Source organism: Rosa rugosa, chromosome 6 (assembly GCF_958449725.1).
Source record: "Rosa rugosa chromosome 6, drRosRugo1.1, whole genome shotgun sequence".
Classification (NCBI taxonomy): domain Eukaryota; kingdom Viridiplantae; phylum Streptophyta; class Magnoliopsida; order Rosales; family Rosaceae; genus Rosa; species Rosa rugosa.
In genome coordinates, this window is record NC_084825.1 from 48,917,388 (window position 1) to 48,933,113 (window position 15,726).

Here is a 15,726-nt window from a genome sequence, read left to right on the forward strand (position 1 = left end):
AATAAGTCCTTGTATGGACTCAAACAATCACCACGAGCTTGGTTTGGAAGATTCTCTCAAGCTATGCGTCGTTTTGGGTACAAGCAGAGCAACTCTGACCATACATTGTTTCTGAAACGCTATGAAGGTAAATTAACTGCCTTGATTATTTATGTTGATGATATGATAATTACTGGTGATAATTCAAAGGAGGTTGAAAGATTAAAAAATCTGCTTGCATCAGAGTTTGAGATGAAAGATCTTGGTTCTCTTAAATATTTTTTGGGGATTGAGGTCGCCAGGGGGAGTTCAGGAATTTTCTTGTGCCAGAGAAAATATGTGCTTGATTTGTTGACAGAGACAGGAATGCTAGGGTGTAGACCTGCTGATACTCCTATTGAGCAGAATCATAAACTGGCTGAGTACCTTAATCAAACTCTGACAGAGAAGGCTCGCTATCAGAGGTTAGTTGGCAGATTAATCTATCTCTCACATACTCGGCCATACATTGCATATGCAATTAGTATTGTGAGTCAATTCATGCATAATCCAAGTGAAACTCATATGGAAGCTGTGATCCGTATTCTGAGGTATTTAAAGTCTGCACCTGGAAAATGCTTGATGTTTTCAAAGCATAATCATCTGGATATTAGTGGTTATACCGATGCAGACTGGGCAGGTTGTGTTACAGATAGAAAATCCACTTCTTGTTACTTCACTTTTGTAGGTGGTAATCTTGTTACTTGGAGAAGTAAGAAACAAAAGGTTGTGGCCAGGTCAAGTGCTGAAGCAGAGTATAGAGGTATGACTCATGGAGTTTGTGAATTACTTTGGTTGAGAAATTTACTTCGTGATTTGGGATTTAAACCCAAACGAGCCATGGATTTGTATTGTGATAATAAGGCAGCGGTGGATATTGCTCACAACCCAGTTCAACATGACAGAACTAAGCATGTTGAGGTTGACAGACATTTCATTAAAGAGAAGCTCGATGCTAAGCTTATCTCTTTTCATTTTGTCCACTCAGAAGAACAATTAGCTGATGTTCTCACAAAGGCAGTATCGAGTGAGGCATTTCATGACTCACTTGACAAGTTGGGCATTCGTGATTTGTATGCGCCAACTTGAGGGGGAGTGTTGGCGTGAGTCATGCTTACCTTATTTATGTAGATATTCTGTAATATTCTGTGATATGTAATATTATGTAATATCTGTAGTATTATTAGGTTTACTACTTACCTTAAGAGTAGTACTTGTCTTATTAGGCGCAATTGTAATTTGTATATAATTTCTTCTTGTAAGGTGAATGAGACATTGAAGTTATTCAGCCAAAATTATCTCTTGTTTTGACTCATTGTTCTTGACATTCAACAATTGGTCAAGTCATTTTCTTCAATCAACTTTCAACATATACTAAGATAATCAAATTTTACGGCGGATGCTTTGGCTAACCTTGATCACTCTACTAGGGACGAACAACTTTGGGACAATTTTCTTCCCCTTGGTGTGTGTGTTAAGGGATTTCAACTATGACTCGTTTGGGTCAGGTTGTCCTAGAGATTTTTCTTTACAATTTTGTTGTTGTAGACTAGTCTTTTCAACCCTGGACCAATATAGTTGGGCTACTAGGCCTCTAAACTAGAATGTAGCCCAAAGTTGCTCAGTTCATCTTCCAGGCCTAGATTCAAACAGGAAAGCCCAGCAACTCGCCGTCAAAATTTGCCGTCAAATAAATTTGAAATCAGATCAGAGCAGACATTTTCACTCCTCCCAAATCCGACACCAAAAACCTCCTCTCCGTCACGACGAGCTCACACCCAAGACGGAGACACCTCCTCTCCTCTCTCTAATCACCTAAAGGCTAAAGCCCTAATCTTTTCTTCTTCCCCCAATTTCGGAGAATCTAGGGTTTCTCTGATGATCAGGAATTGGCGAAATTGAAGAAGGAAGAGGAGGAGTGAGTATGCGTTAGGAGTTGAATTGAAGTTACGATTTTGATGGAAGGGGGGAGGAGGATATCGGCGAGTCCGCGGCCGTGTAGTGGCCGGAGGGTGGTGGCGGCGAGGAAGCGACCCCGTATTGGCGGCGTGGACGGGTTCGTCAACAGCGTTAAGAAGCTTCAGCGACGCGAAATCAGCTCCAAGCGTGACCGTGCTTTCACTATGAGCGATGCCCAGGAGAGGTTTCGGAATATTCGTCTCCAGGTAAAGTAAATATAGTTGCTTTGATTTTAATGGAAGTGAAAGTTTGGGGCTTTTGATGGTTTGGGTGATTGGTTTGGTGGTTGGGGTTTTATGAAGAGGCTCTGGGTTTTGTGCTGGTTCGGATTTAATTCAGAAATAAATGATGGGGTTTTGCTGTTAATTAATCAGAACTAGGCTTATGTTGAAGTTAATTGTTTGTGTTTAATCTGGGCATGGACCTCTGTTCCTGTGCTGAGTAGCTTTAAATTCTAAGTGTTATGAACTTGTTACAGGCTCTACTTTAAGATTTGCTTTTAGAACTCATTTCGTGATTTTAATACCAATACTTGATTTCTGGGGAAGAATGCTGTATAATAAGGCTCAGATGCTAGGTTGCAGTAGGAAGTTGTAAGTTTGGAGATTGAAGTTAGAACTTGTATTCGTTTCTTTTAACAATCTTTAATGAAAATCTTAATGCACTTAAGCTCCAGTATTCTTGAAAATTGCTGTAAACTCTGATAGATATTGACTACCTATGCTTTCTTCTGTTTGATATATTGGTGACAAGCTTTTGATTGGTATTGTTGGTCTGTCTGTTTGAAGTATCTAAGTTCTGCTTGTGTTTGAATGCACAGGAGGAATATGATACCCATGATCCAAAAGGTCATTGTGCCATGGTTCTGCCTTTTCTGCGAAAGAGGTCGAAAATTATTGAAATTGTAGCAGCACGTGACATTGTGTTTGCTCTTGCGCAGTCTGGTGTTTGTGCAGCGTTTAGCCGAGGTAGTAGCTGTTCTATTTGGATTTTCAATGTTATAAGGATCTACTGAAATAAGTTTTTACTTCGAGAAGTTCATGGAGGGGAATATGAATATGTAGAACTTTTGTTGTTGGATGCAGAAACCAATCAGAGGATATGCTTTCTGAATGTCAGTCCCGACGAAGTTATAAGAAGCTTGTTTTATAATAAAAACAATGACTCACTTATCACAGTTTCAGTTTATGCTTCAGACAATTTCAGTTCTTTGAAATGTAGAAGCACAAGGATTGAGTAAGTGAATACCTCCACCCCTCTGCCCCCAACAAACAAACACAGACACACACATAACCCACCATAAACAACAATGTAGTTAACCCAATTTACATCAGTTTCTTTGATTGCTTGCTAAAGACACTGTCAAACTGTATGTTCCAGATACATACGAAGGGGTAAACCAGATGCTGGCTTTGCTCTTTTTGAGTCTGAGTCACTAAAGTGGCCTGGATTTGTAGAGTTCGATGATGTAAATGGGAAGGTTCTCACTTACTCTGCACAAGATAGGTAAGTATTTCATCTTTCTAGTATGGTTCTCTTGGTCATCTTCTTGTTCTTGATTTATCTAATTTTTGTTTTCCATTTTGATCAGTATATACAAGGTGTTTGATCTTAAAAACTATACAATGTTGTACTCCATATCAGATAAACATGTCCAAGAAATTAAGATTAGGTAAGCTTTCTTCACATTCTCAATCACAGACTCATACAGCAATGGTTGTTTTTGCCTTTAGCCTTGGTTCTTTTGTTATTTCATAGCAGGCACTTATCTCTCTCTTTTTTTTGGTTTGTTTTCTTGCTGCAGTCCGGGGATCATGTTGTTAATTTTCAATAAAGCTAGTAGCCATGTTCCTCTCAAGATTCTTTCTATAGAGGATGGTAGTGTTCTCAAATCCTTCAACCATCTACTTCATCGGAATAAGAAGGTAGATTTCATTGAACAGTTCAATGAAAAGCTTCTTGTAAAACAAGAAAATGAGAACCTCCAGATTCTTGATGTGAGTATCTTTTTTGATATCTTGAAGAAGTAATATTTTGTGTTCATTTGGTTTGTTACACTTGATCGTCTGAGTCTGACTGGTATTATCTGTATTCTGTAGGTTCGCAATTCTGAGATGACAGAAGTTAGCAAAAGTGAATTCATGACACCATCGGCTTTTATATTTCTGTACGAGAATCAGTTATTTTTAACGTTTCGTAATCGTACTGTGGCTGTTTGGAACTTTCGAGGGGAGCTTGTGACTTCGTTTGAGGATCATCTTTTGTGGCATCCCGACTGCAATACTAATAACATATATATTACTAGTGACCAGGATCTTATTATTTCTTACTGCAAGGCTGATTCTGATGATCCATTAGCTGAAGGAAATGGTAATTTTGGCTTGTACCTATACAGGATGATCACCTTTTATAGTTATACATCATGGACATTCTTCTCCATGAACTATATGCAAGTTGGTTTGCTTTGAGGTTGATGTTTTTGGCTTTGATGACCTGCTTTGCATATAGTACGAGTAGAATGTCCTGAAGTTCTAGTCTTTTTATAGTAGAAGTGCTGTATCTTTGTTATTCTAGGCAGAGGATTTTATAATGTTCACTACGGTCCTTCAGTAGGCTCAAAGTTGTTCTTGAAAATGGGGGTGGCAGGTGCACCCAGTCTGGGGATACCACCTCCACGGATCTAATTGCATGGTTCTCTTTTGAATGTTTATCCCTTTATGTGAAAAATGTGTTGGATTTGCTTGGATGTCTAACTGTGTTGCACTCTATTTGCAGCAGGATCCATCAATATCAGCAACATTTTGACAGGGAAATGCCTTGCTAAAATAAAAGCCAGCAAGAATGTGGAAAATGAATGCAGTTGTAGTGGTGACTGTTGTGGAAGCAGTTGCAGTTCCAAGAAGCGTGCCCAGTCATCCAGAATTAGAAGTACAGTCGCAGAAGCCTTGGAAGATATTACTGCTCTCTTCTACGATGAAGAGCGCAACGAGATCTATACCGGCAATAGGCTCGGTCTAGTTCATGTATGGTCTAATTAAGGGTTTCTTCAGTTTGTTCACTACATGAGGTCCTGAGTCTGTACCTAGCAGCAACAGAGTCCTCACTTAGCTGTGTCCGTCCATTAGATTCATTGTTGTGTTGGTCTTGTAGATGGTTGAATTCATTGATGCCCCACTGCAACAACCACTTCCTGGAACTGTACCCTCAATTGCTCTTGTACCATTAATCCCTTTGTTTACCTAAATCAGAATTCCTTGTATCTGTGCCCAGGTTGAGAACGTATTTGTAACTTTTCATGGTCGTGTAATATATCGAGATGAATTTGCTTCTGTAAGAGTGTCAAGTTGGAATTATACTCCGTCCTATGTTTCAACATTTCTTGGTGGAATTACTGGTTACGTGACCAAGCCTTCCTATGGGTTTAGTCTTGTTTTTCTATCTGTCTAGGGTGGTAAGTGGTGAAACCAATAAGAACTACCTATCCATGGATCAGATTTTGATTCAGATCTGGATTTGGTTCGGATTCATTATTAATGGACGGTTTTAGATTTGTTAATTTGATCCATTAATGATTCGGATTTGTTAATTTAACGGCCTGAAAAGGGCCTACACTATCCCGCCTGGATTCAATTCATCAATTTAGTGACAATTGCATTGTAAAACTTGGAAGGCAACCTAAGGCAGTTCTTTAGCTTTCAAAACAACTGCTACAGCAGACTGTCATAAAAAAAAATCTACTACAATAGACTTTACAAAGAAAACTGCCTGTTTCTTCTTTACCTCCTCAGACGCATTTGTTTGGTTTAACTCTCTCTCCTCGCTATGAAAGGTTCAGCAATGTTCGCCTCCAAGTACTACTAGTACTATTTCTCCAGAAGATTTGCTCCGTAATATTCAAACTTTAAAGATTTTTCGAAGAAAGATAATTAAATTAGATGCTTTACGCAACCAGAATTTACGCGTCAAAAACAATGCTTTCAAAGTCTCCATTGAAACCTATCGGTCCAAATTCAGTGATGAAACAAAGAAAAGCAAACTAAACAAATATTGACAAGTCACCCTTGACTCAAGACTTGGGAGTCGTCGGTTTCTGGAATCTAAACACGTGTACACAGATCCAATTGTCACAGCTAATAATAATTCAAAAAGTAAGGAAATGAAAGCCAAATTTTGTCATTGCATGCTGCAATTAGGCAGCATGTTTCATAACGTAAACCTAGAATTTTTGTATAAATGTAAGACCCTTAATCAGATTGGTATCCCATAAAATTAAATGGCCTTCTCGGTTCTCCACTTGTTTGGCCTTTACCTTGTCGTCCAACCATTTTGTGTAGCTGCTGCTGCTGCTGATCAAACTGCAAATATAAGCTTGGGGTCGTCCCTAACTGCATCAGACAACTCTAAATCGTGGCATTCTCCCTCCGGGGAATTTGCGTTTGGATTTCGCCGGATTGGTGATCAGGACCTCTTCTTGCTTGCCATATGGTATGACAAGATACCAGAAAAGACTATTGTTTGGTACGCAAATGGAGACAATCCAGCACCAAAAGGATCCAAAGTGGAGCTCACAAAGGATGGTCATTTCAGGCTCACTAGCCCTCGGAAAGAAGAAATCTGGTCCCAGCCTGTTATTAGTGGAGTTGCTAATTATGCTGCCATGCTTGACTCAGGCAACTTTGTTCTTTCAAACCAGAATTCATCAGCTCCTTTATGGCAGAGCTTCAAAGACCCCAGAGACACCATTTTACCAACCCAAGTTTTGGAAATTGGAGAAAAGCTATCTTCCAGGCAGACTGCCACCAACTACTCAAAGGGCCAGTTTCAACTCCAATTTAAACAAGCCGGTACTCTTGAGCTGTATCTCATAGCCTTGCCTACAGAGCAAGCATATTCATCATACTACATAAGCAAAACATCGGATGCAGCTGATCCAATGAACTCTGGTTATCAGCTAGCCTTCAATGAGTCAGGTCAAGTCAATGTTGTTCTGAGGAATGGAAATATAGTAACCCTCTCAAACAAAACAGCATCCCCATCAAGAGATTACTATTTCAGAGCAACACTAGATTCCGATGGGCTTTTTACCCAATACGCTCATTCGAAGTCCCCAAAAAATGGGAATTGGACACCCTGGATTTCTCTGTGGTCTATCCCAGAAAATATTTGCTCGGATTCAACTGGAAACGAGGGCGGCGGGCCATGTGGATATAACCACTACAAGAAAAAACATATTTAACAACATGCAATTCACGTTGTCAATAACTTTTGACAACGTTTGCCGCATGTTGTAGATGCCAAAGTCATTAAAAGTCCCCGAGTCCTTAACATCGAGCTTTGAACGTTGTCGAAAAGAGGCGAAGCATGTTGTTGTAATTATTCAACAATGAGCTATGCACGTTGTCATAAATTTTCGATAACGTTTCAAGCGCATGTTGTAAGTTTTAACAACATTCTCTGCACGTTGTCATAAATTTTAGACAGCATACACGGTACGTTGTCATATTAATGGATACGTTGTTATAAAATTTCAGTACATACTATTGCACCCAATTTGCTGGGTTATGCTTTCCTGTACCTCTAAACATTCACCATTACTTAAACTCATTCACATGCCAATATTAGTACACACTAACCATGTATGAAAAATTTACATTTCATTAGGAGTGCCACATTCTCTTATACATATGTTCTTTACAAAACAAGCATGACAAAGTACTGGATTCTTTGTTCATCAGCATTGACAAAACATGCATGGTACTCCCTCACCTACATAAATTCTCTAGTAAAGCAAAATGTACCTGCTACTTCAACTACTAAGGGAGCATTTTAATGGAGCTTTTGGGCCATGCAAGAGTGCTTCCTACAGCTTCACCAAGTTGTTTGGCATCCATGGTTGCTCTATACACTTCCATAGTCTGATACTCATCAAACACCACGTCAACCCAAACCTTCCAACAATCTCGTCCAAGAGGCACACAATGAACTTTTGTACTTGGATTTGTTGAAGAGATCTTCCCTTCAGCCACCACTTCATCTTCTTCATAATTGTTCCAATTCAAAAGTGCACATCTTCTATTTTCAAGATCATTGCTTGGAGCATTGATTGGTCTACTTGATTGTTGTGACTACAAATATAAGAAATTAAGAGAGAGAAATATTGGTTTAAACATCTAACTGTAATATTGCTCACACAGTTTCTGGAAGTAATAGCTATTGTATCAGTAGATTAAGAGGATAAAACTTAAAACTGAACATGTACCGTACAGTACCTAGTTGCTTACCAAGAGCAATTCTATTTTATTCTTCAAAGCATAGCCCTACTCTAAAATGATAATTAGACTGTAATGACTAATGATTGTTGTCCAGGAACCTCAAAGCAGAAATTCCTCTCTTGTTATAGCATGACAATAGGTGAATTTTGTTTCACCTAAAATTCATAAATCTTACCAATTATAGCAGAGATTACATACCTGAGAAGTAGTTGCATGTGCATTTATCATTTTCTCTAAGTTTATGTTCTGTTGAGAAGGTCCCTGAATTTAGTTCAAGACACATTAGATTATGCTTCTTCATTCCCAATGGATTTGTTAAGCACAAGCCAGAAACTGCATATCAGATCTATCTTAATTCGTAGTTCACAACATGACCACAGGTCCACAAGTAAAGTAATACCTATAGTCATATGCAGTAAGTCTTGCAACTGAACAACTCATCGCATACCAGAACTCGTTTTTTTTTATTTTAACTCAAAAACACAGTAGTTTCACATTTCCAACTTGAAGATGATATCCCATAAAAAAAAAAAGGAAAAAAAAAAACTTGAAGATGGTATGAAGGCATATCGAATACCAGACTATTCCGCCCACTCATGTTTAATACATAATTTTGTATACCACGTACCAACTACTATCAGATCAATAACTTGATCCCCTAAACAATATAAGTCATATTTTAATAGTAAACTACAATGTCATACACAATTATGTAGCAGAAGATGTCAATGGCTATTTGCAGTCGAGAATACAGGAGCTTTTGAGATGAAGTGTACAAATGAATTCAATTGCAAGAGGTGGTATAGAATCGTTCTAGATAATTGGCAGTTTCTGTGTTTTGTTTCAGAATCCGAAGAGTAATAATGCATTCAAGTTTCAAGAGCAGATTTGTACCTCCTGAGTGGCCTCTTAATAGAAGTTCTGTAACAGATCATGAATGATGCAATACCATGTGTCCAAAAAGCATTTAATAGAAGGAGAAATTTACCCGAAACTCAGGACCAAGTTTGTATTTCACAAAGTTGTCCCATTCTATCTGAGATTTCACATTTGCTGGCTTGACCTTGTCAATTGCACGTTTCTTGGTAGGAAAATCCACAACCAGGCAACTTAAGGCATCACAGAAGGTTGAGACAGAAGGTTTAATCCAAGAGATGCTTACCTCAATTCAGAGATCCTTTGCAAGTTTTGCCTCACTTATTTTATTGATTATAAAATTCTAAACTCTCATCCTAAACGAGCATGAGACATAACTCCCATTATAACATTTACGCCCATACAAGTGAGAAGTGAGATGTGATACCATATGTGTCAAGAAAACCAGATGCCTTGTTTTTTCATAAATGTTGCAAAGGGAGATAAATGCAAACAATCTTTCATTAATACATCAGAATCACTGAAAAATGAGGAAGGAGAAACTCAAGATAAACTGACGGAATTTAGAAAAAGCCTTGACAGTTTAATTGGAATGATAGTCTGATCGCCTTTGCTAGATAGTATCAGCAGTTTGCTGTGGGATTTATTGTATCTTTATTTACTTGTTGTAGTGTATGGCACTTTGGTTGCTTTTGATAAAGAAATAAAATGGATTGTAAAATTGCACGAATGAAAAGAGAAAAAAAAAAGGATAATAAGTCGATATATGTAGACTATAAAAAAATCTCATCATAGATGAAAAACAGGATAAAAAAAAAGTGCAGTGAATGAGTACCTACACTGAGAAAAGAATGAAGCTCGGAAGGAAAAAACAAATTAATCAACTCAAGAGCATTAGATTGTTCAGTAGACTGTAGTAGACAAATAGCACTGAGACAAATGGCTGCTAACAATAATCAAAATAAACATAAGATAAGAGCACTGGCACCTGACAAAAATAATGATGTCAAAGAAAATTTCAACATGACAGATGACAAACCTTATTTTCTTGGTCACGATCAAGCTTCAAGAATATAATATCGTGATATTTCTGTGACAATTCTATATATTTTGGAGCTATAATCATTCAAGGACCACACCTGCAGATGAAGATCAAAGGAAGGAATGACAAATCAAGAGTAACTAATCTTAAGATATTAAGATATACCAAGAAGCATGAGCCGGGTGAGAAACCAAAACAGATTTAGTCATTATAGCAAAGTGGTGCAGGTAATGCAATTGCAGCCTAGGTCCAAGTTATGGTTTCGGTTAGCTAAATTCATGTCCAGTTTCAACTTCATGTTTAATTCTTCTGGCTTTTAAGAATCAATGAAAGATTAAAATGCTACTTTGTTAAAGCCACCGTGTTCTTCCCCCTCTTGACCCTACAAGCAGAAATTGCAGTCCTCACTAAACAATGAATTGAATCGAAAGGAGAAGCTAAAGGCAAATTCTCACACTAAACTTAGCCTATTCCAATTTGCCTCATATATTTTTGAAACTAAACAATTTGCAGAACTATAAATGTCAAAATTCCGTGCTATTCTACTCTACCTATTTTCTCAAAATGCAGAAAACTAGTCATAGATTGCAGCTAACTAAACTTTCTTAATCAATTGCAGATACAATAAGAGAAGCCCATTCAATTCCACAAAGCCATATACTCAATTGCCCATTCAATTCCACAAAGCCATATACTCAATTTCCCATTCAATTGAGTATATGGCTATGTGGAATTTCCGAAAATTTTCGAACCAAACACTACCATGAACGAACAATAAGTCAAAAAAAAGTACCTGTAATCAGAATCGGAGAAGCATTGCAGGAATCGAAGGGAGCTGATCTTGAGAAAGAGCTTGAGCTTGAGCTTCAGAAGGGAACCAAAGACAGAGAAGCTGAGCTGAGCTGAGAGACGCTGCGAGTGAGAGAGAGAGAGAGAGAGAGAGATCTGAGCTTTTGAGAGAATTTGAAATTGAAAACTGAGAATGAAGAGCGATTGGTACCTGGAGACGAGTTGATGGCGGGAGGGAAGGACTGCTTGAAGTCTGAAACGACTAGGTGGCTCCGAGCCCGTCGAACATTATGAAGGTCACCGTCGACTGAGGCGAGAGCTTTTGGTGGCGGGAAATGAGTTTTGGCTTCGACTAGGGCGTTTAGTGGCTTTGTAAAAGGTAGGTCAACCAAATTTCAAATTTCTCCTAAAATTTAGAATAAAACGGACAGCTCCCCTCACCAATTTTTTTTTTTTTATCTCAAAGTTTTGACAGCGTTCGCCACATGTTGTCATTCTGAAAAATTTTCAACAACGTGCACACCTGCTTGTTGATAACTTAATTGACAACTTGCAGATAACAACACACAAAGTAGATTGTTGATAACCAAATTAATAACGTGCAAATGACGCGTGTGGTATTAAATGATTTACTACAACGCACATTATTTGCTCGTTGTCGAATACTGTAAGTAACAACGAACATTTAGAGCATGTTGTTATTGTGATGTTGTGGTAGACTACTTTTCTTGTAGTGAACAGTTACTGCAGACTTGATGCAAACACAAGGCCAATTTGTGAATGCGTTCCTGGCTTTTCTCCTTTAGATCCCGAATATAAGTTGCGCGGCTGCAAACAAGACAGGATAAACAGTTGTGAACCACAAGATGTGTATGTGATCCGTGAGCTACAAAGTACTTTCTGGCCCACTTCTGTAAACTATGAAGATTTGCGGGGACTCAGTGAAGATAATTGTAGCAGAAACTGCCTCGACGATTGTAACTGTGTCGTGGCTGTTATATTCGATGGGGGCTGCAAGAAGAAGAAACTGCCACTCTCGAATGGAAAGGTAGACTGGAATATGTACGGCAAGGCTCTCGTCAAAGTACCAAAATCTGCTGATGCTTTTGAGAATCCTGCATCTCGAGATTCAAGCGCAGAAAAGAAAGATCAGAAAACTCTCGTCTTAGTAGGAGTACTCCTTCTAGGTAGCTCTGTGTTTCTCAACTTCTTATTTGTTGCAGCAATTGCTTTGCTTATTTTCTACACATACCGAAAAACACATGGGGTTATCACTAGCACATCAAGTATTATGGACGGAAATCTACGCGCTTTTACTTACAAAGAGCTCGAAGAAGCCACAGATGGTTTCAGAGAACAACTTGGAAGAGGGGCTTTTGGCACTGTGTACAAGGGAATCATATCATCTATAAGCTCAACAAACTATGTGGCAATCAAGAAGTTGGACAAGGTGGCACAACAAGGTGAAAAGGAATTCAAAGCAGAAGCGAGTGCAATAGCCAAGACCCATCACAAAAACCTCGTCAGATTGCTCGGCTTTTGTGATGAAGGGGAAAATAAACTCCTAGTCTATGAGTTTATGAGCAATGGAACACTGGCTAGCTTTCTGTTTGGGATTTCAAGGCCTGATTGGAACAAACGGATCCAAATTGCGTTTGGTATTGCCAGAGGGCTAATGTACTTACACGAGGAGTGTAGCACTCAGATCATCCACTGTGATATCAAACCCCCCAACATACTTCTCGATGATTCATTTACAGCAAGGATTTCGGATTTCGGATTGGCAAAGCTTCTGCTAAGTGATCAAACTCTGACTCATACAGTCATTAGAGGGACCAGAGGGTATGTTGCACCAGAATGGTTCAGAAATACTCCAGTTACTGCAAAGGTTGATGTTTACAGTTATGGGGTGATGCTGTTGGAGATTATCTGTTGCAGGAGGAGCCTCGAAATGGAAAGGGAAAATGAAGAAGAGGTGATACTAACTGACTGGGTTTACGATTGCTACACGCAAAGGAGATTAAACAAGATGATCGAGGATGATGAGGAGGCCAGAAATGACATGAAAAGGTTGGAGAGGCTAGTAATGGTGGCAATTTGGTGCATACAAGAGGATCCATCTTTGAGACCCACCATGAAGAAGGTTACACAAATGCTCGAAGGAGTGGTTGATGTATCTGTACCTCCAAGTCCTTCTCCTTTTAGTTCAATTTGCTGAAACTTACTGTATTTCTTCACTACTGATTAAGTAAGGTCTGTATAAGTTTAACAATTCATTCTACAAGTTTATGTTGCGCCAACGGCTAATCAAAGTAGCTGGTCTTTCGAGATCAAAATATTAATTCAACAGTTTTTACAATTTATGTACACAGCCTAATTCTAAAATTGAACATTTTCTTTCCCCTTTAATTTAAGGTGATCAGAAGTTTTTACTGAAAATCTGCATGTGATTAATGGTTCAATTAATGGTTCTTCCTTTTCTGCAAAAGAGGTCAAAAATTATTGAAATAACATTGTGTTTGCTCTTGTACAATTTGGTCTTTGTGCAGCATCGATCTAGCCGAGGTAGTAGCTCTTCTATTTGGATTTTCAATGTTATAAATTAAATAAGGCTTTTACTTCTAGTAGTTAATGTAGGGATATATCAATATGTAATGCGCTTATTGTTGGATGCAGATACCAATCATGGCACGTTTACTTAATTGGAATGGAAAATAATCATGAATCGGAGACAAGTGGAATTGGAGAAGAAATGAATCGGTATTGATTCCGGAGGATTTATTCCTAAACCCATCTCCCCCCTTCGTAATCAAATTCCTAAGTATTCAGGAATCGATTCCTGATAAAGATGTGGGACCTACATCCATTCCAATTCCTTCATGTGTTAGTAAACGCATGAATTATTTTATCCGGAATCATTCCGATTCCTTTATGTGTTAGTAAACAAATGAATGTTTTTACTCCGTAATCATTCCCTCCCATTCCAAGTAAGTAAACGTGCCCTCAGAGTATTTGCTTTCTGAATGTCAGTCCCGATGAAGTTATAAGAAGCTTGTTTCATAATAAAATAATTAGGGTTGGGTTCGGTTCGGTACCGGACCTTGAAGCCCAATACCACGTACCGAACCGAACATTGTTGGTACACAAAATGGGCTACCAATTACCAGCCAAAAAGTTGGTATACCAACTTGTCGGTATACCGAGATAGCCGGTTGGTATCGGTTGGTTGGGCCTCCAACCGACTTTAAGATTGGGCCAGCTTTCAGCTCCGGCCCAACTGCAATTGTAAAAGCCCAAACGGTCAAACCTGTCCAGCAAATGAAAAACTGCAATAATCATATGAATTTAAAGGCCCAACCATAAGCAAATCTGCAAATGAAAAATAAGCAAAGTTCAACACTTCATCTCATCATCACTTCAGTTCAACCATGAGCAAATAAAGCAATACAAACTTTAATTCATCTTCATCTCATCATCACTTCAGTACAACCATGAGCAAATAAAGCAATACAAACTTCAGTTCATCTTCATCTCATCATCACTTCAGTACAACCATGAGCAAATAAAGCAATACATCAACTTCAGTTCATCTCATCATCACTTCATAGTTCATACAATTTCTAATTCAAACACTCATAGTTCACACTTCACACAAATGAATGAAATGATACGTTGCTCCAGGTCTAAGCCGGCCTTGATTAGATGATTGCTTGAATTTCTGAGATTGGAACATGTCACGCCCCGAATTTTGAATAATAAATTCAAATCCGAAACATGAATTAAACCACTTAATCAAATAAACGTTCTGAAATTTTTTTCTCAAAACAACCTCAGCACATGATACACAAACTCCAAATCTCAAAACTTCGAGTTCATTATTACAATTCACTCTCACAAGCAATATTGTAAAGCTCTAAATGAGCATATAACACACCTCACAGACTCACTAAGTAATTTAGATTGCCACAATTGCAGTCACTCTACGCAGCTCGATCTCCATCCTGATTCTCTTGACCTGTAGTAGTACCCGCTACACAATTTGAATAGTGTACCGGGATTGCAACAACACCAAACCCGGTAAGCTTTTGATAGCTCGTATGAGTAAACAAGAAAGAACTGTTGATTTTTAAATTACAATTCTTATAACTCAACAACCACCACACAATCACAAAGTAACTCCAAGACACCACAACATAAATGAAAGGATACTCTTGAGACTCTCTTTTAAAAACTCAAACTTAAAAGACTCAAATATCCTCAACATTTCTAACAGGAAGTAACCACTCGTCCGGCCAAAGACGTGATTACCTATGTCCTGCCTAGGTCACCGTCTGTGACATCTGATTTTGGACCAGTCTGGTCATAATCAGAAAAGTAATCACTCGTCCGTGCCAAAAGACGTGATTACCTATTCCCCACTTTGGTCACCACCGGTACCTGTGACATCTGATTTCAGACCCGTCTGGTCATAAATCAGACAAGTAACCACTCGTCTGGCCAAAGACGTGATTACCTATCTCCTACCTTGGTACAAGGACCAATACATTTAAAACGAGACACACTTGACTCAAAAATGTAACCTCAAACTCACACAACTCCAACCATACATATTATTTCACAACTCACATAATACATATTATTTCACGTAAATAATATATATACATAGACATTCACACAGGAATGCCTATTAATATCAACTATAGATCACACGATTGCAACAATTAAAGCAATTAAATGCATTGGGTTCGTAATATGAACCACGTGAGGTTT

The 15,726-nt window shown here is 38.5% G+C and overlaps 3 protein-coding genes across 5 annotated transcripts; 2 read left to right on the top strand and 1 right to left on the bottom strand.

Annotated features, from left to right (window-relative positions):
* Positions 1-1,716: 1,716 nt before the first annotated feature.
* On the top strand, positions 1,717-5,306 carry LOC133715838 (uncharacterized). Of its 2 annotated transcripts, none has more exons than XM_062142501.1 (8): positions 1,717-2,183; positions 2,798-2,945; positions 3,063-3,213; positions 3,358-3,483; positions 3,569-3,649; positions 3,782-3,974; positions 4,077-4,347; positions 4,756-5,306. In XM_062142501.1, the coding sequence occupies exons 1-8, from the start codon at positions 1,977-1,979 to the stop codon at positions 5,013-5,015; spliced, it is 1,437 nt and encodes a 478-aa protein (XP_061998485.1). In that variant the 5' UTR covers positions 1,717-1,976; the 3' UTR covers positions 5,016-5,306. The 2 variants fall into 2 exon arrangements, with proteins under 2 accessions (XP_061998485.1, XP_061998484.1); XM_062142500.1 differs by having other exon boundaries at positions 1,719-2,183; positions 4,753-5,306.
* An 896-nt stretch (positions 5,307-6,202) lies between these two features.
* Positions 6,203-13,325, top strand: LOC133716926 (G-type lectin S-receptor-like serine/threonine-protein kinase LECRK4). The gene is made up of 2 exons (XM_062143562.1): positions 6,203-7,201; positions 11,675-13,325. The coding sequence occupies exons 1-2, from the start codon at positions 6,251-6,253 to the stop codon at positions 13,172-13,174; spliced, it is 2,451 nt and encodes an 816-aa protein (XP_061999546.1). The 5' UTR covers positions 6,203-6,250; the 3' UTR covers positions 13,175-13,325.
* LOC133715222 (uncharacterized) lies at positions 7,231-11,538 on the bottom strand. Of its 2 annotated transcripts, none has more exons than XM_062141632.1 (5): positions 11,168-11,538; positions 10,961-11,079; positions 10,165-10,264; positions 8,448-8,510; positions 7,231-8,102 (listed from the first exon to the last, which is right to left on the bottom strand). In XM_062141632.1, the coding sequence occupies exons 3-5, from the start codon at positions 10,249-10,251 to the stop codon at positions 7,791-7,793; spliced, it is 462 nt and encodes a 153-aa protein (XP_061997616.1). In that variant the 5' UTR covers positions 10,252-10,264; positions 10,961-11,079; positions 11,168-11,538; the 3' UTR covers positions 7,231-7,790. The 2 variants fall into 2 exon arrangements, 1 of the variants encoding a protein (XP_061997616.1); XR_009848964.1 differs by having other exon boundaries at positions 7,234-8,102; positions 9,238-10,264.
* Positions 13,326-15,726: the final 2,401 nt, after the last annotated feature.

Bases quoted from the DNA above. Each gene is read 5' to 3' on its own strand.
- LOC133716926 (XM_062143562.1), top strand. From the start codon at position 6,251: ATGGCCTTCTCGGTTCTCCACTTGTTTGGCCTTTACCTTGTCGTCCAA. The intron at 7,202-11,674 runs AAACATATTTAA...ATGTTGTGGTAG, and splicing joins GATATAACCACTACAAGAAA to ACTACTTTTCTTGTAGTGAA.
- LOC133715222 (XM_062141632.1), bottom strand. From the start codon at position 10,251: ATGATTATAGCTCCAAAATATATAGAATTGTCACAGAAATATCACGAT. The intron at 8,511-10,164 runs GTTTGTCATCTG...AACTAAATTCAG, and splicing joins ATCGTGACCAAGAAAATAAG to GGACCTTCTCAACAGAACAT. The intron at 8,103-8,447 runs GTATGTAATCTC...TTATATTTGTAG, and splicing joins CACATGCAACTACTTCTCAG to TCACAACAATCAAGTAGACC.
- LOC133715838 (XM_062142500.1), top strand. From the start codon at position 1,977: ATGGAAGGGGGGAGGAGGATATCGGCGAGTCCGCGGCCGTGTAGTGGC. The intron at 2,184-2,797 runs GTAAAGTAAATA...TTGAATGCACAG, and splicing joins TTCGGAATATTCGTCTCCAG to GAGGAATATGATACCCATGA. The intron at 3,214-3,357 runs GTAAGTGAATAC...TGTATGTTCCAG, and splicing joins TGTAGAAGCACAAGGATTGA to ATACATACGAAGGGGTAAAC.